The sequence below is a fragment of the Cnephaeus nilssonii genome, assembly GCF_951640355.1.
Source record: "Cnephaeus nilssonii genome assembly, chromosome: 13".
In the NCBI taxonomy this organism is placed as follows: Eukaryota; Metazoa; Chordata; class Mammalia; order Chiroptera; family Vespertilionidae; genus Cnephaeus; species Cnephaeus nilssonii.
Window position 1 is genome coordinate 42325884 of NC_137084.1, and position 23967 is coordinate 42349850.

Here is a 23967-nt window from a genome sequence, read left to right on the forward strand (position 1 = left end):
GGACCCTGAGGTTGGCCCCGCTCAGCACCCCTGGGAGGGGTGGAATGCTGGGCTCCTGTCCTGTGGTGGAAGGGGCCTGGGGCACCACTGGGTGGTGGTGTCCTTACCACCTGAGGTCAGTCCCTGCCATCACCCCTTCTCAGGGCCATTCTCAGCTTTGGCTGTCTTACCCAGCTGTGGCTTCCCACAGTCCCCCACCTTTCAGGCCATCCTCAGAGTGGACTGGGGGCTGGTGGAAGGGTCCAGGGATCATCCAATCCCTACATCCGGCTCATGGCAGAAGCTGAAGCCAACTGTCCAAGACTCTTTATGTTTCACCAGTCCTGAGTCCTAGGACCTCCCAGTGGCCCCACTCTAGTCTCGGTGACTCTGAAGTAGAATCCCACCTCCTTTCCCTCCCTCCTCTCCCCCCCCCTCCAAGCCCCAAAGGCAGGCGTCCTCAAACTACGGCCCGCGGGCCACATGTGGGTGTTTTTGCCATTTTGTTTTACTTCAAAATAAGATATGTGCAGTGTGCATAGGAATTTGTTCATAGTTTTTTTAAACTATAGTCCGGCCCTCCAACGGTCTGAGGGACAGTGAACTGGCCCCCCCGTTTAAAAAGTTTGAGGACCCCTGCCCAAAGGACTGTGTCTTGGAGCCCCAGGCAGCCTTGCCTCCTGACTTAACTGCTAAGTCAGGTGCTGGAAGGAGTTTCCCTGTTTCCTGCAGCCTAGCAGCCCCTGGGGAGGGACCAAGAGTAAAAAATGCCAAGTAGAGCTCTGGAGAACAGAATGCATGGCTTTGTCTCCTGCCTCTAAATTAGGAATATGAGTCTGGTTTCCACACCAGTAACGCCCCCTTGGGATTGCAGCAGACGATGTTCCTGACATCCTCTAAAGCCAGTCCTGTGTCCTGGCCTCCCTGGCTCTGTCCCCAGCTCTCCTGTCCTGACCACAGAAGTCACAAACCCTAGTCACTCAGGTTTTGTCCTTCACACTTGATACATGCATACATTGGATCGCCAGTCCTCCTCGTTCTGCCTCCATGACCCTGACAGTGAGTGTCTCACTCATTCCCCCTAGTCCTGCCCCTGCCACAGTCCCAGCTCTGTTTGTCCCATCAGCAACTAGACTAGAGTGTTGCTCCAGCCAGTGTGGGGCCATTCCCCTCTTCCCTAGGGAGTGCCCTCCTTTTAGGACCAGGGCTCCAGCTCATGTTTCAAGTTCTCAGCGTGGCTCTGCGAGGTCCCGTGGACAAGTCTGGGAAGTGCTCTCAGCGCAGTTCCCACGGCGGGGCTCACATGGGACCAGCGGAGTGGAACTGCGCTGTGACCCTCTGGAATGGTGATGCCGAAAAGCAGGGCTCTTCAGACTTCTTGGGAACCAGGTAGGGGGAATCTAACTTCCTGGGGAACCTAGACCTGTAGCTCTGGGATGAGAGAAGTGAGAAGAGTTCATCGTGGCTCTGGGTGGGTGTTGGTTTAGGGGAGTGGGGAGCCTGAGAAAGGTCTGGATGTGGATAGACTTGGGTGACATTGAACATGAAATGGTCAAATTGGTCTAACACATTGGAGTCCCCAGTGCCTACAAGAGTTGTTCCCTTGAATATCAACGTGACAGGAGGAGGAAGCAGGAGGCCTGCTCATAGAAGCAATGATCTGGCTCTGAAGAGCAAAGATGGATACTCAAGTCCTGACCCTTCGCTGGGATGGAAGAACTGACCTGAGAGAGACTCACTAGTCCATACCCTTTGTGACCCTGGAGGGTGCGGAGATGGGTGGATTAAAGACTTTACGGACCCAGTCTGATACTGGCTGGTAAGGGCGCTAGGAAATAGGAAGCTTCCCGTACCTGAATCAAAGTGAAAGTGAAATAGGGGCCAGTGCTTTCCCAGAAGGATTTCACTGGATCCTGCCCTTCCCAGAACAGCTCCCGCTGTGAGGAGAGCTTTACCTCCCTCCTGACTGGGTAAGTCCCCGGCCCTCTTTGCTTCTCAGTGTCTGTGTCTATGCTGAAGGGTTAGCTTGCACGGGAAACCAGCGTGTTAATAGTGGTAAGAGCCGGGCGAGGAAAGGCAGTCCCTGCGGAAGCTGTCGAACAGGCCGCCGGCTTTTGAGCTGCTCCAGGATGAGCGCGATGAGCTGCGGGTCCCCGGGAGGCAGCGAGGCCGGGTTGATGGGGCCTGCGCCCCGCAGCCGCCCGCCATGCCTGCGCCCCGCGAGGGAGACCCAATGCGGCTGCCTCTCAGGGGCAGAGGTGGCGGAGAAGCGGGAGCTGTAACCGGCGGCCGGGAGCGGCGGGGGAGGGGGGGAGTGGGCGGAGAAGGAGGGGGAGGGGAGGCAGCGGGGGCAGGTTCTGAGTCCTAGGCCAGCTTCTGAATTGTTACCACTCCTTCCCCGCCTGCCCCCTGTCACCACATACATATATAGAGCCAAGAACACCAGCTCCTGGCACATCATGACCACCAGACAGAACTGGACACCAGGTGGGACCTGGGGCTGTGCATGGGCGGCTGGGAGGAGGAGGAGGGTAGAGGATGGTCGGGGATAGAGCATGGGGGTGGGAGTGGTCTGAGAACAGAATGGAGCCGTGGGGTTGCCCCAAGCCTTAACTCCCAGGTGACTCCTCTCCACTGTGCTCTTTCAGCCTCTGTCCAGACGCTGTGGCTCTGGCTCTATTCCAGAGTCTCCCTGTGTTTCTTTCAAAAATGGCCAGGAGGGTCCTTCTGCCCCTCCAATTCCCTGAGCAGAGCCCAGGAATCTCCAAGCCAGAGCTATATCCAGGCAGCAACTCCCTCAGCTAAGATCTGAGCCCGGGTGCTGAGCATTCCCAGGCGGCCTGACAGCTGCTGATCTTCGTGACTGTCCTTTCCTCAGACTCCAGCCCTTTGTGGTTCCTGTTCCTGTGTACCCACATCGTCTCCCATTTGGCGAGAGCCACACCTGTACCCCAGGTCGTCACAGCTGCTACAGTCTCAGCTGGGATCACAGAAGACCCCGCCCCCTCCCGCCCCTCAACGCTTCCAGCAACTAAGCGGTGCCCAGCATTGGAGGTGACCTGGCCAGAAGATGGAATCTCACTAAGTAAGGAATAATTCTGAAGAAAGCCCAGGAGGGTACAGTGGTTAGAGGGGAGGCTGTTAGCGCAGAGGGTCCAAAGGTGGAGTTGACTCCTGAATATACCCCCTGCCCTTCTGCCATGTAGCCCACTACCAACCCTGCCAGCTTGGCCGAGCACTCAGCATTCTCTGTCTCCCACCCAGCATTATGAGTATGGGCACGGGGCCTAGCTCCCAAGATGCTCCCTATCGAATGGGACAGAGAATTCAGACAAGGGAAGGTGAGAGGCTGCAGAGCTGACTGCCGTGGGCTCCAAGGCCCTGCCTCTCCTCTCAGAGCCCACTTGCTCTGGCCACCTCAGAGGAGGAGTGGCCCAGTAGGGCTGCTTCCTTGGCTGGGGGTTCTAGTCACTGAAGCTGGGCACTAGAAGGTCTCCTGAATAAACAAGCTCAGGAGTTATCACCTGAACCAAGGACCTACCCCCCAGACTCTTGCTCAGCCTTGGGCCTCCGTGGTAGACAAGTGCATTTCTGCTTTAACGGATTTCGCACCTGGATGGTGTGCCGAGCAGCACTCAAGGTTCCTGGATCATGGTGCTGTGGAGCTGGGGAGGGTGGGCAGGCCACAGTAGAGAGGGTGGGGGGCTGCTCGACGGAAGGGCTAAGGGCTAACAGCCACTTGTGCCCCTAGATGGAACGCTGACTCTGTCCTGTACCGCCTGTAGCCGCTTCCACCACTTCAGCATTCTCTACTGGCTGGGCAATGGTTCTTTCATCGAGCACCTCCCAGACCGGCTGTGGGAGGGCAGCACCAGGTGAGGGGCAGGGTGGTGAGGCCCACAGGAGGGAGGCCTCCTCCTGCAGTCTTCTCAGGCCTTTCTTCTCTGCTGCAGCTGGGAGCGCAGGGGTGCCAGCACTCAGCTGAAGAAGGCCTTGGTGCTGGAGGAGTTGAGCCCCGTCTTGCTCAACACCAACTTCTCTTGTGTTTTCACGGATCCTGAGTACACTGTCCAGCGCCACGTTGTCCTGGCCCATCTCTTGGTGAGGAACCTGAGGGAAGGTTTCCAGGGATGGGCAGAGCTCTGCTCCAGTGTGGGGAGGAAAGGGTGGGCTGTGCCCCAAACCCCAGGCCCAAGGTGGAACTAAACAGAACTTCAGACTCAAGCAGAGGAGGCATGGCCTAGAGCAGTGGTTCTCAACCTTCCTAATGCCGCGACGCTTTAATACAGTTCCTCATGTGGTGGTGACCCCCAACCATAAAATTATTTTTGTTGCTACTTCATAACTGTAATTTTGCTACTGTTATGAATCGTAATGTAAATATCTGTTTTCCGATGGTCTTAGGTTCTACAGCCTGGTCTGGAACTGAACCTGCAATATCTGTTATCTAATGTAACACAGATATTTACATTACGATTCATAACAGTAGCAAAATTATAGTTATGAAGTAGCAATGAAAATAATTTTATGGTTGGGGGTCACCACAACATGAGGAACTGTATTAAAGGGTCGCGGCATTAGAAAGGTTGAGGACCACTGGCCTAGAGGAAAGTGACGAGATATCCCTCCCTCTTGGCCCTGATCCCTGTCTGCCTTCACTTCCCCAGGCTGGGCTGAGGACAGTCATGACCCCCGACTCAAGAAGCCTCCAGAGGGTTCCCTCTGCCTCACCATCCTGACAGGTGAACTCAAGCCTGGTTGAAACGCCACCTCTTCATTTAGGTCTAGGCTGTCAGCTCAGGCCACAATCTGTCAACTTAATGCTATATATTTGTATAGGCATACCTCGTTTTATTGTGCTTCACAGATAATGCATTTTTTACAAATTGCAGGTTTGTGGCAACCCTGTGTTGATTAAGTCTATTGGCACTATTTTTCCAATAGCACTTGTTCACTTCATGTCATACTGTAGTAATTCTTGCAATATTTCAAACTTCATCATTATTGTATTTGTTATGATCTGTGATCAGTGGTCTTTGATGTTACAATTGTTTTTGGGTGCCATGAATCGTGCCCATATAAGATGGTAAACTTAACTGACAAATGTGTGTGTTCTGACTGCCTATTCCCCATCTCTCTCCCTTTCCTTGAGCCTCCCTATTCCCCAAGACATAACAGTATTAAAATTAGCCCAAGTAACAACCCTACAGTGACCTCTAAATGAGACAATGTCTAGTTGAGCAACACCGGCCAGGGCTTGACTCCAATTTTAAAAGAAGTTCTGTGGATAAAATACTATTAGACAGCATTGCATGCTGTAGAGAAATTATTCGTGAAAGTCAATCAGTGCAGCAAACTTCATTTTATTTTAAAAAATTGCCACAGCCATTCCAACCCTCAGCCATTCTACTCTTATAGCCAACATCAAGGCAAGACTCTCTACCAGCAAAGATTACAACTCACTGAAAGCTCAGATGGTGAATAGCATTTTTTAGCTATGATGTGTTTTTTAGTTAATGTACGTTGTTTAGACACGCTACTGCATACTTAATAGACTACAGTGGAAACCAAAATATTTTGTAACTGACTTTATTGCAATATTCTCTTTGTTGTAGTGGTCTGGAACTGAACCTGCAATATCTAAGCTATGTCTGTATTGAACCAATAGATTGGGCAGAGGCTGCTTCTGATACACAGTTGTATCTTTGTCATACCTAGCAAGGCCCACAGTGGGCATTCATAGGTGACTTTTCAGTGGAGGCATGCTGACATCTTCTGATTTAGGCCATTCTCCCATTCACAGAACTTGGCCCATTCTAAGAGGGACTATGGGAAGAGTACCACTCAGAAGTTAAAGACAAAACCAGATTCAGGGGACACAGGCCCTCAGAAAAAGATAGCCCATACTGCTTCATGAGCAGAGGCCAGGAGAAGGGACTTGAAAGAAGGTAGGTGGTCTGAAGACTGAGCAGGAACAAAGGTATGCTCTAACAAGCCCAGATTTCCCTTTTCCCACACAGATCAGGCAGCTTAGCAGCCAAGGGAGAAAAATAGACTTTATTTACAAGTAATAACATTTAGAAAAGATCCGTCCCTGGCCCTTAAAAACCTTCCCATCAATCCAAATCCCACCCTCCCCCACCGGGCTGTCTTGGAAAAGGGCATCCTCTGGGAAACTGTGCCCTTGGATGGATGGGAGCACCTTATCCCCAGGTGCTCCCACTAGGTCAACGCCCAGCCATAGACTTTTAACAACAAGGGCCCTTGGTAAGCCTAGCCACCAGGAACAGCAGGGACCAGGGCCTGCTCCTCCAATGGTCCCTTCTAAATACAGAGGCTGAGGAGGACTGGCTGGGCCCAAGGACCCAGTCCTCAAAGCCAGCCTCAGATCTCGTTGTCATGGAGAAGTGACTTTGCTTTGTGAAAACAGGAGGCAAGGTAGGGAGAGGACCCAGACTGTTCAGGCTCCAGGCCAATTCTGACAACACATCTGTTCACCTAGTAAAGGCCCAGGTACCAGGCCAAGGTGTGTCAGGCATCACTGTCTCTAGGGGTTTGGCCACAGTTGGCCTGGAAGCTGAGAGAAGGCACTGAGGGGGACAGCATCAGGCAGGGCAGCATCAGGGACACAGGTGGGGCCACTCACTGGTACTGGTCCTTTAGTGCTTTGCCTGAAAGAGAGAAACACAGTCATGTGGCTGTGATATCAGCCTGCACCAGCTGGCTTAGGAAGACCTCTTTCTGCTCCCATAGTCCTGACTAGGATCCCTTCCATGGTGTGGCTCTGGACAGATCTACCTTCAGATTACCAGTTGCTAGATGTGTCTAAGCAACTCTGGATTTTCTGTTAGGAGTAGAATTGTCTGCCTCCTCTCCTCAATATTAAGCCACTGACCAAGACAAGGAGCACCTGCTCAGCCCCCAGCAGGCCTGCCCTGGAAGCTGCCCCATATTTCCACTGGGGTTCCTAAGAGTTCGACCCTCCCTCTTCCCTGCCAGTGCCTCCACCTTGCCCTTGGCCCGAGAAGTGGCGGCGACGATGGCGGCAGCAGTGGCAGCGCTGGCTGTGGTGGTGGCAATGCGAGGAGAGCGACGGGTTCCACTGCTGGTGTTGGGAGAGGCCTTGGGCAGGGCTTTCTTTGAGGCCCCCCTCCGCAGAAGGCTGTTCCCAAGCTTCTTGGGCGTGTTGAGGATGCTGAAGGTCATGGACTGGCGGCGATCAGCCTGTGGGGAGGGGCTGTCAAATGAGGCTCACTGCTGCTTTCCCAGGCCAACCTGCTGCTCTAGGGTATCCCTTCAGCCTCCAACTAACCTGTTTAACAACAGCGGGAGCTGCTTTCCTCTGGGCCTCCGTAGTGCTCTGTTTGCGCCCTTCATGTCGGTCCCGGGGAGTCATGGGGCGTGGGAAACAGCTGGTGGGCTTCTTAGACTATGGGGAAGAGGCCGATTAGGCAGACATCAGCAAAAGGACTTCACATCCAAAGCCAGGTATCTCAGCTGAGTGGACCTATAAATCAGCAGCACCTCTCACCCCACCCCCAAGGGCCAGAAGCCTCCCCTTTAATCTACTTTTCAAACGTGGTGAGCTGACCTGGCAGGCTGTTAGCTAGAATAAAACCCAGGAGCCAACGTCTCCTACCTCAGGAGTGCCAGGGCCCTGGTGGGGCTCCAAGGAGACCCGTTTGCGCTGCCGGGTGGTGATGCCAGTGCCCTCAGCTATCTGGGTTGGCTGCATGCTGGCTCGGCGTAGGGTCTCCTGGGGGTCACCAGTTTTCATCTCTTCATCTGTGATGGTCGCCAGGCTCAAGGAAGGCTGTGTGAGGTGAAAGTGGTCAATGGACCCAGGCTGTTAAAGATGCAATAGGATGGCCCAGATTCTCTTCACTGGCCTGGCATGTGGGACAGCTGAAGGCTTCATATCGCAAAAGGCCTGTTGTCTCCCTGGTACAATGGCCACAGAAGAGGAGTCCCAAGCAGACCTCTCTATCTCCTACCCACCCACAGGAACTTCACCCCTGACTCCCTTCCTTACAGCTATTCTACTAGAAGTATCTAGTTACCCCCCTCAGGAGGCCAGAGACCAAAGGCACTGGGATGGAATGCCAAGAGAGGAAGGGGTGGGCCAGTGCAGGCAAGTCCCATGCAGGTGACCCCAGAGCTCACCCTGGACTCAAGTGGATAGCAGGTCTTCAGGTGCGGGGGGCAAACTCGATTGCGCTGCTGCAGCTCTGCAATGCGGTTCCAGTCATCCAGCTGCTCGGGCTCATCCTGGCAAGTGCCCATGTAGAAGCTGTTCCTTCCTGGGGAGGGCAGGGACATTTGAGCAAGTGGGGCTGGAAGAGTGAAGGTGGAGGCAGCAGGTTGCCCACTGGCCCTGGCATCTCGCCAGCCTTTGCTGCCACCATCCTGTCCACCTCCCCCGTGGACTTCAAGCCCAGTATCCCAGAGTCCTGCTCTGCCAGAGCTGCAGATGCAGGAGCTGCCTCACTGCATTCTCCTTGGAGAGGTCACACAGAGGCCATGACACCAAGAGAAACGACTCGAGGGCCAGGAATTGATACCCAGAGGATCTCCAAAGGACAAGAGCCTCCCGGAAGAATCTGAGGGTAAAATACTTGGCCCTTTGGCAGACTCTCACCACCTGAAAAGCACTCCCAATAGCTTCTGAGCTTCACTATCATGCTGGGAATCCCAGGCCCATTATGTGAGCATTTCTGATTCCCCCTCGATGGACAGGCAAGGCAGCCAGGAAGCTAGTCTTGGGTTTTTAAATGCTTGTTATTTCCCTGTGCCAGGATCTGCTTCCAGTCTAATATTTGGATTGGGTTAGGGAACAGTCCCTACCTGGAGGGGCCCCACTGGACACCCCAGCCTGGGAGCGGCGAGCAGAGCTGCGAGTGGTGGGCCGGTATCCAGGCAGGCTGAGCAGAGCAGAGTTGCCATCATCAGGAGAGCTCAGGCGGGCTAGAGACTGGGTGGAGGAGGTGGCTCTTGGGCCGGCCTGGGAAACAGGGGCAGACTGCGTGCTATAGAAGGATGAGTTGGCGCTGTCCAGCTCTTCCACATCTGACTTCTGGAAGAAAGTACGATCTGTTGTAGTGGGTTGAGTGGGCACCTGGCATTCTATAAAGGAGCCTCCACTGTTCCCCCTCCTGAAGCCCCTCAGATCCTGCTACATAGCTGTGTTCCCATACTGCTTTGCAAGAGTTCTTACCTGGACGTCTGCAAGAAATGGGCCTTGCTGCCAGAATCCCACACAAGGTGCTGAGGGTATCGACTCTTTTCTACCCATTTTCCCCACTAAGTCTATTCAATGCTTTGAGGGAGGGAAGGCAGAGTATATTAGACTACTTCAGAAGTGAAGTACAAAGAAATGGCGTAACTGGCCCAAAGGTCAAACAGCTAGGAAGTGGGAGAACCAGGGCTCTCATGTCTCCTGAGTTGGTCACGATCATCCCACGGCCTCTGCGTCCCTGGCCCACGCTTGCCAGGGTCTGACCATCTTTTAGAGCTTTTCCAGCATCTTGGTAGCAGAGCCACCCTGTACACAGAGGTGTCCCTGCTGCCCCAAAGGCACCGCACCCCCTCTCCTCCCTAACCTTGGGATGTGGAAACAAGGGCCAGAGCCCTCAGGCTGGCAGGCAGCCCCCTGGCGGCCACAACACATCTCCGCTCCCCCGGGGACGTGCTGGGAAGCACAGGTTCAGCTGCAACTTCTCCATAGTCTCCCCCTTCAGCCTGTACAGGGTCAGTGCTACACACGGAGAGGACACCAGCCTTACAGTCAGCAGACAGGCATCTAATTACAGTCCTGCCCTTTTCTACAAAAGAGCTCTAAGGTCCTTCTCAGAATTTCAGCTTTTCCTTCTGTAAGATACAGGCTGGTCAGCCCTGTGGCTATTTTGAGGACCCACTGGAAAGATGCCCTTAAGAAGGCATGAGCAGCGTGCGCCCCCCCCCCCCCCCCCCGAGCCTGACCTTGGTCATGGTGATATTGATGATTTGCGTAGTCCGTCGACGAGCAGAGCGGGTCTTCCGGCCTGAGTCCGGGAAGATGTCCCCCAGGGAATCCAGGCTTCCCTCCAGGGGTGGCTGACCCCGAGCCGGGATAGGGGTAAAGTAGAGACTTTCCAGGGATTCTACCTTGGGGGGCAGGCGCTGGGAGATGGGTGAAGCTGGCTCCCCTGGGATGCTGGTGCCATCTGGCTGGGTACGAGGCAGCTTGCTATAGGAAAGAAACCTGATGAGATGCCATTCTTGGGGCTAGGAAGCATTTTGTCCATCTCTTTGCTCCAAAGTGGCAAACTCTTGCATTTATTATAATCAGACCAGGTCAAGCACCCCATTTGCTGAATTTTCAGAGGTCCCAAGGAGCGTCCTTGACCTGGGCCTTCCCTTCAGTCCACTCCCATGGCCCTCTGACTCAATACTGGCAACTCCCAGACCCATACACCCACTGTCCCAGACATCTCTGGACACCCACCACTACTCCCCAATGAGTATGTCCCAAACTAAGCTCATCTGTGTGTTCCTCCTCCTGTATCTTCTATTTCAGCGAATGGGAGCAGCCTTCACCCAAGCTGCCCAGCCATGAACATGGACACAATCCTACTGCTTCCCTCTCCTAATAAACCAAATCAGCAAGTCTCCTAACTGCACCCCGCTCTGCTCTCACATCCTTCCCTGATCTGTCATCAACTCTCACCTAGACTGACAACGGCATCTGAGAGGTACCAGAGCAGTGACAAACAAGGACTCAAGCCAGGCGGCCCAGGTCCAAGCCCAGCTCTGTCACTGTGGGACCTTGAGCAAGTGACTGCCCATCTATGCTCCAGTTTCATCTGTTAAATGAATTACTATTTTTCAAGTGTCTATAACAGTGTCTGACACAAGTCTTATTAAATAACAACAAATGCTTTCAGTCTCAGCTTCTACATTGGCTATAAGGATAAGCTAAGATGAAAATCTGATCATGTACTCAATTTCAAACCCTTCCCAGGTCCCTCAAAGCGCCAGCCTCCATCAATGGGGAGTCCAGCCACAGGCACACATACCTATGGCTTCTTTGAAGACTCAGAACAGGAGTGACAACCTCCACATAGCCTTTTTATTCTTCTAAGAATAAGCTTCCAAAGGGCAAAGGGACAAGCCCAGGATACCGGCAATAGTCTCTCAATGGACAACAGACTGAGGGATGAATGGTGCCTCCTGACCTGGTGGTAGTGAGTGGGGTTCCCTCGCAGCTCAGATCCAGGCTGTCAATACTCAAGTCCAGCTGAGCCTTAGCCTGGGGCTCCCGGCTCTTTAAGGCGTCAGTGGCCACCTGAAACTTGCCCAGGTCTCGAAGCTGCTGGTCAGCATGGGCAACCTGGGAAGCAGAGGGCCAGGGAGAGTGAAGAGAAGCCTAAGGCAAGGGTGGCTTAGGAGGGGAAGGCACAGGGATCCATTATGATGAGTAAGGGAGTCTGTCCAGCCAGATACTTACCTGTGCCTCCAGGCTGCGCACCTGGGCAGTAAGGTGGCGGCAGGTCTGTTCAGTCTCCTTCGTCTTCAACCCAGCCTGCTGTAGCTCTTGACCCAGCCGCTCAGCTTCGGCTCTCAGCTCCTTGTTTTCCTTCTGCAGCTGCTCCAGGCCCCGCAGCTGCTCCTGCAATTCTTGGTTCTGCTGCTTCTTGGCATCATAATGGGTCTTGGCTTTCTCCATCTGTGTGGGCAGACGGGTGGGTAGGGGCTAGGGGTGGAGAATGGGGGATGGAAGGAGGGAGGGCACAGTGGGCCAGGACTGGACTCCTCACCTGCAGCTTGTAGTGTTCAGCTGCCTGCTCCTTCTGGCTCAACTGGGCCTGCAGCTCATTCAGCTGGGCCTGGAGGCGTTGGGCTTCTTGCTGGCTTTCCCCTCCCTGGGCCTGGAAAGCATGTGATGTGGAAGGCTGATCAGGGTGGTGGTCTGGCTACTCCATCTAAATCTGACTTGCCCTAGCCTCTTGGACTCTTGGGTATTTTCAGACTCCTACATATTCTCTCAGGAAGTGGGAAAATCCTTTTACCCCCACCAACTCCAGCATACTGAAACACCACACACCTTTGCAAGGTCCACAGTCCGCAGGATCTTTCCCATTCAGCTTATGCCATTTCTGACAGAGCTCTGACAGCCCTATCTTCATTGAGATCAAGCACAAACTGTCTCATTCTCTCTCCATGAGTACACAGTCTCCCCAAGGAGGAAGGGAACTGATCCTCTCACCTAGGTGCAGAGCACGGGGCTAGGCACTTGGGATGGGAGCTCTCAGGACATGTGAACTCATTTCTCCTCAGAGCGACTCTGGGAAGTAACTAGATCTCCATTTCAGAGTTGAAGAAATTGAGCACAGAGATTTAAGGCAATTGGCCAGGATCATAGTGACTCAATAGCAGCATATGATCTGACCCTTGGTGCACCTGACTCCAAAGCCTGTGTGGGTGTTTATGAGGCTTGCACTGCCTCCTCTCCAGGCCAGACTCCTTGGGGACAGGGACTGTGTCAGATTCTCTGTCCACCTGCAAGGCCAGCAAGTGCTTAGTTTGTAATAGACACTGGACAGAATCATCTGGCTTTACCTCTTTTACATTTAGCACCAGGAAGGCCCCCAAAAGAAGTATAACAAGCATCTGTTTATCATCATCATGACATGGTGTGGAGCATGTGGAAATGAGCTGGGGAAATGAAGCTCTCAGCTCCCACCAATTCCTGTAACCCACCAAGGCTTTAGCAAGTCCCAGGGCCATGGGACCCAATTCCTTTGCTCCTATAGCTAAAAGCTGTGACACCTAGACTGCAAAAACATATTAAACAAACGGTGACAATGTTGAAAATATTAAGAATATTAAATTGCATTATAATATTGCATGTGATTAACTCTAGGCCAGCACTATTCAATAGGACTTTCTGGCCATGTTCTGCCCTGTCCAACATGGTAGACAGGAGCCACGTGCAGTTAATTGCTGAGCAGGGAAACTGTAGCTAGTGTGACTAAGGAACTAAAATTTTAATTATAACCACTTTAAATTTAAGTAACCGCATTTGGTTATTGCTACTGTAATGCAAAGATCTTCCCTTCAGAGATTCCAGAAGGCACATGCAGGGGGTTCTTGAGCCACAGGCAGATCTAAGGCTGCCAGGTCCCCATGGTGCCTCTCCTTGTCTCCACAACCAACACAGCCCGAGGGCTGAGAGCACCTTCCCGCTCCCAACTGTCCCACCTTCAGCTTCTGCTGCTGCACCCTGCTGGCTTGGTCGTGGTCAGCTAGCTTCTTACTCAGTTCTTCCACCTGGGATAGGGGAGGGAAGAGGAGACGGGAAGACTCAGGCGGCCTTACCCTGGATGTCCAGGCAACTTAGGGGGTTTTCCCAGACCAGTCCCCAATATTTTTAGAAAAAAAACTCTGGTACTTTCTCTAGCCTGGCTGGGCAGGACCTGAGTGAGGTAACCCAACACATGTGCTGCCAGAGCCACCTGCCCACACTCACCTCCACCCCCAGTCTGCAGGGACAGAGGCCTGCAGGGAGAGATCTACTCTGGGGAGCTAACACCTCACCACCACCCTACTGCTGCCATTCCCAGTCCCAACTGTCCTGGGTTGGAGGCAGGGATAGTGGACCTAGCCTGTAACTAGCAGACATACTCATTCAATACCTTCCCAGAAACTACCAAAGCAAAAGCCCACAGACGATCAGTCCTCTTCCCAATCCCCACAAGCTGTTAGGGCTGGTGCCAGCAGTGTGGTTAGTGTGGGGATCAGTGTGGTTAGTGCTGGGAGACAGAGCAGGGCAGCACACGTCCACGCCCACCCAATTCCCGTAGAGAGGAAGAGCAAGGGGAGGGAGGGATGAGGGGGAGCATCACAGCCACAAGCACTCCGGCTCCTCCAGGCATTCCAGAAGCTCAAGCATAATCAGCAAAAGCGAGAGGCGAGGGCTCCATTGCTAACTGTTTGTATTCAGTTTGACTGTCGTCTTGGGCTCCTTGAAGAAGGTGATGGGAAGAAAGGAAAGCCTGATTCCTCCGCAGGCCTGAGGTGACTGGGTAGAAGGGCTGGCAGAGAAAGGGTGCTCCCGCTAAAAACCAGCTCAATAGCCTTGACATCTGGGCAGCACAGAGAAATCCTTGAGAGAGCGAGCGAGGCAGCTAGACGATACAACTCCTCTGGCAGACGCCCCTCCTGCACCTCTCAACCTTGGCCTTCCTGCTCCCAGACATCTATTTCACGCCTGGGGTTAAGGCCCAAAGGGTCATCACCCATCGGCAGACATCCTGAGCTCACAACCCTCCCTGCTCTGTGAAGAATGCTTTGCTTATCACCTTTATGGCTTCTGTGGGAAAGAAGGGAACTGAGTTAAATAAGGCCTTGGTCATTCTGCTAGTCCTCCTCATTGAGGACCCAAACTTGGAACAGGAATTGAAGGTTTAGGAATCCCAAGAATTGTCTGTGATTGGTTTAGATATGGGAAAGACGAAGAAGCCTACCCTACCCCTCGTCCCTGACAGGCAAATGGCAGAAAGTGCAGAAGGTGGGGAGTCCGACCTGGGACGGGTGGGATGAGGCCTGAGAGAGGGCCCAGCACTCCTGGGCAGCCTGGGCCTGGGTTCCATGGCTTGACCCTGCCCCCTTCACAAACAGTTCACAACGGGAGCTGGCGGAGGCAAGCTGCAGCCGGGGTCATGCACCGAGACTGGTCACCGCTTAAGCAGCCAGCATTTAGCAAGGACCCCAGGCGTTACCTGCTTAGTTTGCTCTCTCTGAAATACCTCTAGCTGTTCCACCTGTGCATGGGGGAGGAGCAATGGAGACAGAGTGAGATGGGGGATAGGGGTCAAAGAGGCACTGTTCCTGTTGTCAGGCTGACCTCCCTGAAACTCTTAGAATCCCCCTCCCCCAAGGGACCAGACTTTTAGTAATGTGTAAAGTGCCAGTTGGCTCATTCTAGTCCCCAGTGGCTCTGGGGCCCCCACTGCAGGTACACCTCATAATGTGCCTCCAGAACGAGCCATGGCCTTCACTGTTTGACTCTCCAGGGACAGAGTCTTCAGGGAAGGGGAGGCTACTGATATTTTCTTTAGGACAATAGGGGACAACAGACTTGAACTCTGCCAGCTACATCTCCTCCTCTGACACCCAGTGAGTGAGGGAGACAAGACACTCTGCAATAATGTGGAAGCTTAAGGCCCTGGAATGCAGAGGGAACAACGTCGTCTGTCTCTCAGGCCCAATCTTTGGAGGAGGTGTTGAGCTTGGTGCCTTACCTGGGCAGTGAGTTTCTGTCTCTCTTCCTGGAACCGCTGTCTCTCCTCCAGGACCTTGACCTTGGCACCCTCATACTTGGAAGTCATCACCTCCAGCTCCCGGGCAGTGCTCTGTACTTCCCGCTGCATCTCAGCCAGATGGGCCTCAGCATCAGCACGCACAGCTGCCAACTCTTGGTCATATTTCTCCCGGGCCTGGTCCAGCTCCACTTCCAGAAACTGCCGGCCGAGACTGGCCTTCTCTCCCAGCCCCCGATTCTCCTCTGCCAGCAGGCCATGAGCCTCCTTCAGCATGCTCAGCTGCTCTGCGTAGTTGGCCTTCTCTGCCCGCAGCTGCTGGGCTGCTCGCTCTTGCTCTGCCACCTTCTGTCGTAGGGGCATCAGTTCCCCGAGCTCCCGCTGGGCTCGCATCAGCTCTGCCCGCAGCCCACCAGCTGCCTGCTTGCTTTGCTCCAGCTCTTCACGATGGCGTTTCTCAGCAGCTGCCTGCTCAGCCTGCAGCTGCTGGCACAGGTGCTTGGCGGGCAGCAGCTCACTCACCAGGGCCTGTGTGCTGGTGTGCTCTAGCTGCAGGGCAGAGAGGGCTTGCTCCTTCTGGAAGAATTTCTCCTGCCATGCCTTCAGTTCTTGGCCCAGCTCCTCTGCTCGCTCGGCTTGTGAGGCCAGCTCCTGTCGGAGGCTCTCAGAGGCCACCCGCTGTTTCTCTGCCTCCTCCCGGAGAGTGTGGACCTCATCCCGCAGAGCAGAGCTGCGTTCCGCGGCTCTGGCACTGTTGCTGGCTGTCTCTACCTGAAGCAGGCGCAGCCTCTCTTCCAGCTTCTGGCTCTTCTCTGACTCAGCTACAACAAGCCGCTTCAACTCCTTGCTCTCACCCTCCTTCTCCAGGACCTGGCGGTTCAAGATAGACACCTCCTCCTCCAAGCTGCTGATGAGACTGTTTTTTCTCTCAGCCTCCTGCTGGCCCCGGGCCATCTGGGCCTTCCACTCCTCCTCAGCCTTGCTGTGGTCTTGGGCCTTGGTGCGAAGGGTGGCCAGCTCCCTTTGTGCTGAGGCTAAGGTGTCCTGGGTGAGCCCCAACTCCTGGGCCTTCTCCTCTAACTGGCCCCGCAAAGTCTCCAGAGTGGTGGCCCGCTCCGTCTGGGAGGCGCGCTCAGACTCTAGGCTACGCTCCAGGCTGGAGGCCTTCTCCTGATGCTCACGGCACTGCTGCTCCAGCTTGCTCACCTCTGCCTGCAGAGCCTCCGGGTCAGGGCCTCTTCGCTTGGTCTTCCCAGTAGCCTCAGACTGGGCTCCTGACCCACAAGTGTCTTCACGGGCTGTCCCTAGAGACTGCTGGTCCTCCCCCTCCATCTGGGCCAGCTGTTTCTTCAGTTGCTCCACGGTTTGCTGAAGCTCCCCCAGTTCTGTTCTCTGGGCTGCCTCCTGCCCACGAAGCTTGGCCAGTTCCTGGTCCTTCCCCTCCTTTTCCTTCAGGGCATGGGCCAGTGCCTCCTGCAAGGTAGCAAACTCCACACGCTGCTCATTGAGGGCATTCTGCAACCGCATCTCAAGCTCTGCCTTGGCGGCCTTCTCCAGGACCAGATCGGCTTGGGCTCGGCTCCGCTCCTGGGCTAGCCGGGCCAACTCCCGCTCCTGCTCCCCACGCTCCTCCTCCTGTTGTCCCTGGCTCTCCATTAGCGCAGCCCGCAGCTTCTCCAGCTCACTGCCCATTTGCTCTGCCTCACGCTCCATAGCCTGCAGTGCAGCCTGGGTACTGCAGAACCGATGCCCCTGCTGCTCTCCCAGCCACTCTGATTCTCTGTCTCCTGCCCTTGGGGGCTCCTTGAGTAGCTCAGAGGAAGTTGTTTCCTTGTGCTCACCTGCCTTGCGTACTAAGGCCTCTAGGCGGGCCACCTCCTTACTGGTGGCAGCCATCTTCTCCTGCAGAGTGGAGAGGTCATCTGCAAGTTTCTGGGCCCGGATCTCCTTCTCCTGGACCTGTTGGTGGGCTCTGGCCAGGCTGGCATGGAGCTGGGCTAGCTCACTCTGCTGCCGGCCTATCTGGAGCTCGCTGTGAGCCTCTATCCCTGCCATCTTTTCCTTTGCCTCTTGCAGCTCCTGGCGGGACTTTTCACATTCCTCCTTCAGGGTCATCAGCTGTTCCTGGAACATGGCACCATACTGGGCCTCCTCTTGCTGGCTATCCTCATACCGCTCACGCCATGTGGCCACCTCCTTGGCAAGCTGCTCACATTCACTCTCAGCCTCACGCTGGGAGGCTATGGCCTCTGCCAGCTCCCGCCGCAGGGCTTCCGTCACAGCCTGATGGGCCTCCCCAAGCTGCTGTAATCGAGCCTCCAGCTCCTTGCGTCCAGCCTTCTCTTCTTCCAGCTCCTTCCGTTCCTGCTTATGTTGCTCCACCAGGCTCTGGGTCTCTGCCTCTAGCTTGGCGATACAACACTGCTGCTCTTCCAGGGCACTTGCAGCCCTGCGCTTCTCCTCTTCAAGGCCGCCCTTGGTGATCATCAAGGACTCCTCAAGGGCCCGGACCTGCTCCTGGAGCTGGTTCTTCTCCTGGGCTACCCTTTCTTTTTCAGTTGCTTTTTGCTGCTCAGACCTCAGCTGGGCCTTTAGTTCTGCCACATGGGCCTGGGTCTCACACTGCTCCTGGCGGGCTGCCTCAATACAGGCATGGAGTTCCTCCACCTTTTGGCTCAGCTCTGCTTTCTCCCGCTGGGCCTGTGTCACTGAGGTCTGGGCACTGTCCCGGGCTTCATTAGCAGCCTGAAGTTGCTGTTGCAGCACCTCTAGTTTGGCAGCCTTCTCCTTCTCCAGTGCCTCTACTTGCTGGAGGGCTGAATCCTTCTCCTTTAAGGAGGCCTCCCGCTCCTCAGTAGCAGTGGCCAGCTGCTGGGAGTGGTCTCGCCTGGTGGCCTCCAGCTCCTTGGTGGCCTCCTCCAACTGCTGCTCCTTCTGTTTCAGGCTGGTGCTCAGCTGCTCCACCTGGTGGCGGAGGCCCTGGGAGACCTGTTCTTGCTGTTGGAGGGTCTGGGTTAGCTGGGCCTGATCCTTTTTGGCCTGCTGCTTCAAGCCAGCCAGTTCTTGATTCTGCTGCTGGAGAGTAGCATTGAGGGTTGTGAGCTCGGAGGTCAGTGTGGCCACCTGGGCAGACAACTGGGCCCCCTGAGCCTGGGAGGCCTTCTCCAGTTCTTCCTTGGCCTGTCTGGTGTTGGATAGAGAGCTCTGCAGCTCAGCAATCAGGCCAGCCAGCTGCTGCTTTTCTTCTTCAAAGTGGCCCCGCTCAGCAAGCAGCTTGGCTTCCTGCTGGCCCCGCTCGGTCTCCAGTGCCTCCACCCTGGTTTGGAGCTGGGTGTTGTCTGCAGCAAGAGTGGCTGCCTCTTGCTTCAGGGTTTCCAGCTGGTGAGATAGAGACAAATTGGGATCAGCATGACTCCTGTCACCAGGGCCTCCGAATGTGCTAAACATGGCCCACACCAACCCCAGCACACAACATTCAGGTCTTACAGTTGCTTTTATGCATTCCTACCTGCAAGACGTCACCCAGCACCTCACCCTTCTCCTGGGGTGGGTTCTCCTGTAGCCGGGCCAAATGTTCTTCCAGCTGTGAAAGTTTTCCCTGAAGGATTTCATTCTTCTCTTCAAGGCATTTCTGGGAGTAAAAGAGCTCCACATGAACAGAAGTGGAAGAGGCACTGGATGTCCCCACAAGCCCTTGTGAACATCAACAAAACATAAGACCCTATCACCTTGTTACCAAGATCTCCTTTTGCCCTCACCTAGGAAAAAACCCTCAGAAATCATGGATCTGGGACCATGAGAGACCTGCCTTTTAGCCCTAGCTAGAGGGCTAAATTAAGTCAGGTGACTTGATAATTTCTTCCCCAAGGCCACAGAGTTTACTTCAAATTTCTTCACTGTATACCCTTCCTCAAGGAAGTCTTAGCTTCCAGATTATCCAAATACCCACCCAGCTTAAAAACATACCCTGCCCCACTGGGCATCAATAGCAGCAGCAGCCACAGCACCACACCCTCCTGTACCCCCACTTCCCCTCACTGCTCACTAAGCACCTACAACAGGCCAGGCACTGGGTGCCTTTCTGAATTTCTAACCCACACAATAGAGCCGAGAGATAGCTATGACTGCCCCTTTCACAGAGCAAGAATCTGAAGCTCATTTGTTAAATGGCGTGGCCCAGGGCTACATGGTTAATAAATGGCAGAGTTGAGTTCCTAATTAACAGCAATAATAATAGCAACTAATTCACTGAGAGCTTACTTTGCACCACACAATGTGTTAAGTGCTTTCTATGTATTATTATCTTACAATGATTGATGAGGCAGCTACTCGTTCTTTTTCCCATTTTCAGGAAAGGATGCTTAGAGAGAAGGAGATCAAGTAACTTGTCCAAGATCCACACCTTGTAAATAGCAGAGACAAGATTCAAAGGTGTATTGGACTTCTAAGCCCACAATTCTTCCATTACAGCACACTATTAAACCTTGAACAGAAGTCAGCTTAATTCCCAAAGGCCCAAAAGAAGAGAGCGTCAAACAGAATTCAACTTTGAACATGTGCTCAAGACGGTGGCCCTAATACCCCCAAACAGAGTTTTACCTTGTCCTGCAGGGCTGTGCTGAACTCCTTCTCAAGATGGGCCTGCTTCTTCCCCCACTCCTGAGTGGCCTTGCTGTGCTCCTCTGTCAAGTCATTGAGGGCGCCCTGCAGCTGCTGTAGGTGACTGGCAAATTCGCGCAGCTGAGATAGACAAATCGGAAGTCCCATTACCCAGAGTCAGAACTGGTACCACCACTGCTGCTTGCTCCAGACCTCCAGGACTGGATCCTCTGATGATTCTGTCCACCATCGTCAGGCCAATCATAATGAATCACATCCCTAACTCAGGACTACAGATCAAAATTTAGGGCTACAACCAATCATGGGACAAGGAAAGGGGCAAAGTATGCAGGTCTCTGGAGAGACAAAGGCACCAAACAGGTGCCAGGAAATTCTTCTCAACCCCCTCTTGGTTAACTGTCCAGAAACTCAACTCCAAGGGGCCTCCAGGTGGGGGCATAACACACCTTAAAGGAAAGGTCCCCATTCTCCTCAGAGAGCTGGCTAATTTTGCGGTCCATCTGGCTCTTCTCTGTCTTCAGGTCCTGGCACTGCTTCAGCGTTTCATGGAGCCGCATGGTAAGGCTATAAGGAAGGAGCAGTGAGAAGAGTGTGTCCCTCATGGGTACAAGGTGGGGCAGGGAGCTCGGAAGCGGGCAGAGAGAACTCTACCTCTCATTCTTGCCACGGAGCTCCTCAAGCTCTTTGGGCTCCAGTGGACTGGCTGCCTGCTTCTCGTTCAGCAGAGCCAGGCGGTCAATGCGCTGCTGCATCATGGCTATCTGTGCATCTGGGAGACAAGGGGAGAGGAGAGGAGAGTCAGCACAGAACTAAAGGGAGAAGGGAGAGCAAGGAGGAAACATCCAATCCAAGGGAAAGGGAAGATGGAGGCAAGGACAGAACCAGTTTCCAGGAGGTCAGCCTGACAGGCCCAGGGCCAGCAGAGGGCCCATACCTCAGACAAGCCCACTGCTCCCTGGAAGGAAATCCCAGATGCTGCCCACTCGTACACATCTGCTGTGTGCCAGCACCCACCCCTCTCGGTGAGGAGCTTGCGGTTCTCAGCCAGCTCCAGCTCCAGCTCATCTCTATTATTTCTTTCATCCGCAAGCTGCTTCTTCAGCCGTCTCATCTGGAATTGTGGGGTTTGCAGGATGTCACCCATGGGGGAGGCTGGAGAAGCTGATAGGAAGCTAAGGAAAGAGATAGCCCAGATGCCATGGTCATCTTCAGGTATAAGACCTGAAGTGACCAGCAATAGGCAGGGAGGGGAAAGCAGGGCACTATGGATGTGAGCACTGACTGGGAGACCCATACACCCAGGTTCTGCCTGCAGTGCCATCTCATGTCTTGTGACATGACCTTAAGGAAACCCTTCTTTCTCCAAGTCAAAAAATAAAGGGGGAGGGAGGTGTTCTCCTTGCCTCTGCAGAGCTGCACTGAGACAAGGGACTTTAGTGTGATCAACAAAGAAAGGAATTCCATAAACAGGGAACAGTCTTTGAGAGAGGCCTTCTGCCCAAGACAGATCCCAACCAATTCCCCCAATTAGTACTGCAGCAGGTGAGGACATCCCAGCCTGACAGGATGCTTGCAAGCACCTCTGATGATGTAAGGGGCTGCTCAGCAGCTTAGTGTCTAGGAGGGAGGGAGGGAGTTCAGGACTGAATGCTGAGGCCCTGTCCCAGGAAAGGGGCTCAGCACATACTTGTTCCCACTGGAAGAGGCAACCTTCTGTAGCTCTAGAAAGCGAACCTCCTTCCTGGCCTGGTGGCTGGGTGGAGAGAGTTCTTCAGAGATGGAGCTAGAAGGGACAGGAGCTGGGGGACGGAACAGACAAACCATAGAGGTTAGTAAGAGGGTGAACAGATTTGTATCTTTACACAATTTAAGAACTCCTCTTGGGAGCGCACACATATGTAAGCTACAGAAGGCGGCCACTGGGCAGAACCTAAGCAGGATCTTCTCTCAGCCCCAACAACCTCTTGGGTCAGCTACTAGCCTCCTTTCTGAATTCCTCTTATCTAAAATCTTGCACTGCCAACACACTTTCTCAAAACCTTCTCTTTCCTTGGTTCCCATGATTACTTTTACATGGTTCTCCTATTTCTAAACACTCACTCTTATTAGTCTCCCTCATTTGCTCCTTCCTCCTCCACCCATCTTCTAAGCCCTCAGTGTTCAGATGAGGCCTCCTTGCTCTCACAACTTCAATGGCCAGCCATACTCTGACCTGCAAACCCATAACTTGGCCCAGAGCCTCTCCTCTCACATTTCCAACATCACCTGAAGGGCTCATGAGGAACCTGAATATGAGGAACATCAAATTCAGCAGCTGGAAGAGAATGGCCGAGACCCAAGTCTTACATCCTATCAACACCGATGGCCTCTTCACCAGAATGTAGGTAGAGCTATCACTCTTTCTATTGTGCTTCCAGCTAGACATCTGGTAAAACTGGCTCCTCTCTGTCCTAGCACTTATCCCTTATCATACCTACTGAGTTTATGTATCTGCTTTCTCATCTAGAACAAGAGCTGAATGTGGAGGGAAAACATCTTTTAAGACTGTACTCCTAGATTCTAAACCAGGAATAATGATTGTTTAAAAAATAAATAAAAAACAGCCTTGGCAATGTGGCTTAGTGGTACAGCATGGGTCATGGATTCCATTCCTGGTCAAGGACACGTACCTGGGTTGCAGATTCCATCCCAGGCCCCAATTGGGGCGCATGTGGGAAGCAGCCCATACATGTGTCTCTCTCACATCAATGTTTCTCTCTCTCTCTCCCTCACCTCCCTTCAACTCTCTCTAAAAATCAATGGAAAAAAATCCTCAGGCAGACCAGGCCGCAGTGGCTCAGTGGTTGAGCGTTGACCTATGAACCAGGAGGTCATGGTTCGATTCCCAGTCAGGGCACATGCCCAGGTTGTGGGCTCGATCCCCAGTAGGGGGCGTGCAGGACGCAGCCGATCAATGATTCTCTCTCATCATTGATGTTGCTATCTCTCTCTCCCTCTCCCTTCCTCTCTGAAATCAATAAAAATATATATTTTTTAAAATCCTTAGGTGAGGATTAAAAAATAAATGTGTGTGTGTGTGTGTGTGTGTGTGTGTGGTGGTGGTGGTGGTGGTGGTGGTGGTGGTGGTGATGTGATCAAGGAGAACGTAACAGTAGACAAGATCACTTATAAAAAAGTTCTGCTTGGCTGCTGCCAGGCAGCTAGAAGTAGTTCTGTATGAACTGGGATGATGGCAACAGGGCCCAGAAATCAACCTACGCCATTACACAGTTTTCCTGAGGACCAACTCTGTCTTGTTTTAGACACAGAAACAACCTCCTTCCTCAACAACTCCGGATCCCAGCTCAGAGAGGAGGTGATCCTCAGAAGTGGTCCCTATTTACCTTTTTGCAAGAAGTTCTCTAGGTCCTCATTCAGGTTTAGTCCATCTTCATGGTCTAGCACAAATTTCAGGATGGCAGCTAACTCAGCCTAGGCCACAGAGAGAAAGAGCAACACTTAAGTATTAGGGACACCTGAAGGGATGGAGGTCACCACCCTGACAGTGCCAGCCCCAGAAGTCTATAGGAGCCCATTCTTCCTCTAAGAGTTGGAAGCCCCATGGTCCAGCTGAGAACATTCCACTAGAGACGTGTTCACCCCACTTGCTCCCACCTCCCTCCTCCCTAAATATCCACTCAGGGTTAGAGTTTCCAACTGACTTCACTCCTGACCACAAGAGATGAGAACAGGCAAGGAAAGTAATGTGCTCAGAAAGCTTGAGCATGACTATTTTGGCCTCTTTCCGCTGACCCTCACTGTTCTTGTTTATCTAGGTGAGAACACCTCAGGGCTCATCCAAAGCTTACCCACCAGCTCAGATGTAAAATCTTCCCTTCTTTGTCTGAATTCCAAAGCTACAGAGTTAATTTTCCTGGCCAACTCTGCTGTATCCCTTATTCTTCTAGAATCTCTTCCTACCAGCTCTATGACCAGCTTGGAGCAGAGAAAAGGTTGAAGGGAGGAAGAAACCACCTGTTCCTTCCATGCCACACGACAACCCTAACCCCATCCCCAATATGAGCCATGA

General features: G+C 53.4%; 2 protein-coding genes across 11 annotated transcripts in view; one reads left to right on the forward strand and one right to left on the reverse strand.

Moving 5' to 3' along the window:
* The first annotated feature begins 1660 nt into the window (after positions 1-1660).
* Positions 1661-5908, forward strand: IL18BP (interleukin 18 binding protein). 3 transcript variants are annotated; one of them, XM_079789351.1, is made up of 6 exons: positions 1661-1798; positions 2411-2466; positions 2858-3064; positions 3731-3854; positions 3933-4080; positions 4647-5908. In XM_079789351.1, the coding sequence occupies exons 2-6, from the start codon at positions 2439-2441 to the stop codon at positions 4716-4718; spliced, it is 579 nt and encodes a 192-aa protein (XP_079645477.1). In that variant the 5' UTR covers positions 1661-1798; positions 2411-2438; the 3' UTR covers positions 4719-5908. The 3 variants fall into 3 exon arrangements, with proteins under 3 accessions (XP_079645477.1, XP_079645475.1, XP_079645476.1); XM_079789349.1 differs by lacking the exon at positions 1661-1798 and adding an exon at positions 1810-1949; XM_079789350.1 differs by lacking the exon at positions 1661-1798 and adding an exon at positions 1984-2034.
* Positions 5909-6093: 185 nt separating this feature from the next.
* The window catches only part of NUMA1 (nuclear mitotic apparatus protein 1), an 84584-nt gene continuing 66710 nt past the window's right edge, over positions 6094-23967 (reverse strand). For 4 of the 8 annotated variants that reach the window (XM_079789333.1, XM_079789335.1, XM_079789336.1 and 1 more), the window contains exons 7-26: positions 23282-23369; positions 21586-21697; positions 20913-21070; positions 20550-20667; positions 20345-20462; positions 19878-20018; positions 18787-18909; positions 15261-18656; positions 14739-14780; positions 13219-13287; positions 11775-11885; positions 11465-11683; positions 11193-11347; positions 9958-10204; positions 8824-9052; positions 8143-8279; positions 7619-7792; positions 7292-7408; positions 6988-7203; positions 6095-6650 (exon numbers count right to left, since the gene is read on the reverse strand). In XM_079789333.1, coding sequence (XP_079645459.1) covers positions 6639-6650; positions 6988-7203; positions 7292-7408; positions 7619-7792; positions 8143-8279; positions 8824-9052; positions 9958-10204; positions 11193-11347; positions 11465-11683; positions 11775-11885; positions 13219-13287; positions 14739-14780; positions 15261-18656; positions 18787-18909; positions 19878-20018; positions 20345-20462; positions 20550-20667; positions 20913-21070; positions 21586-21697; positions 23282-23369 — 5982 coding nt within the window. In that variant the 3' untranslated portion in view covers positions 6095-6638. The other 4 variants (XM_079789338.1, XM_079789339.1, XM_079789337.1 and 1 more) reach the window with 4 other exon arrangements.

Coding starts and splice junctions, on each gene's coding strand:
- IL18BP (XM_079789351.1), top strand. CDS start 2,439: ATGACCACCAGACAGAACTGGACACCAG. Junction 2,467..2,857: donor CAGACAGAACTGGACACCAG/GTGGGACCTGGG, acceptor TCCTTTCCTCAG/ACTCCAGCCCTTTGTGGTTC. Junction 4,081..4,646: donor TTGTCCTGGCCCATCTCTTG/GTGAGGAACCTG, acceptor TCACTTCCCCAG/GCTGGGCTGAGGACAGTCAT.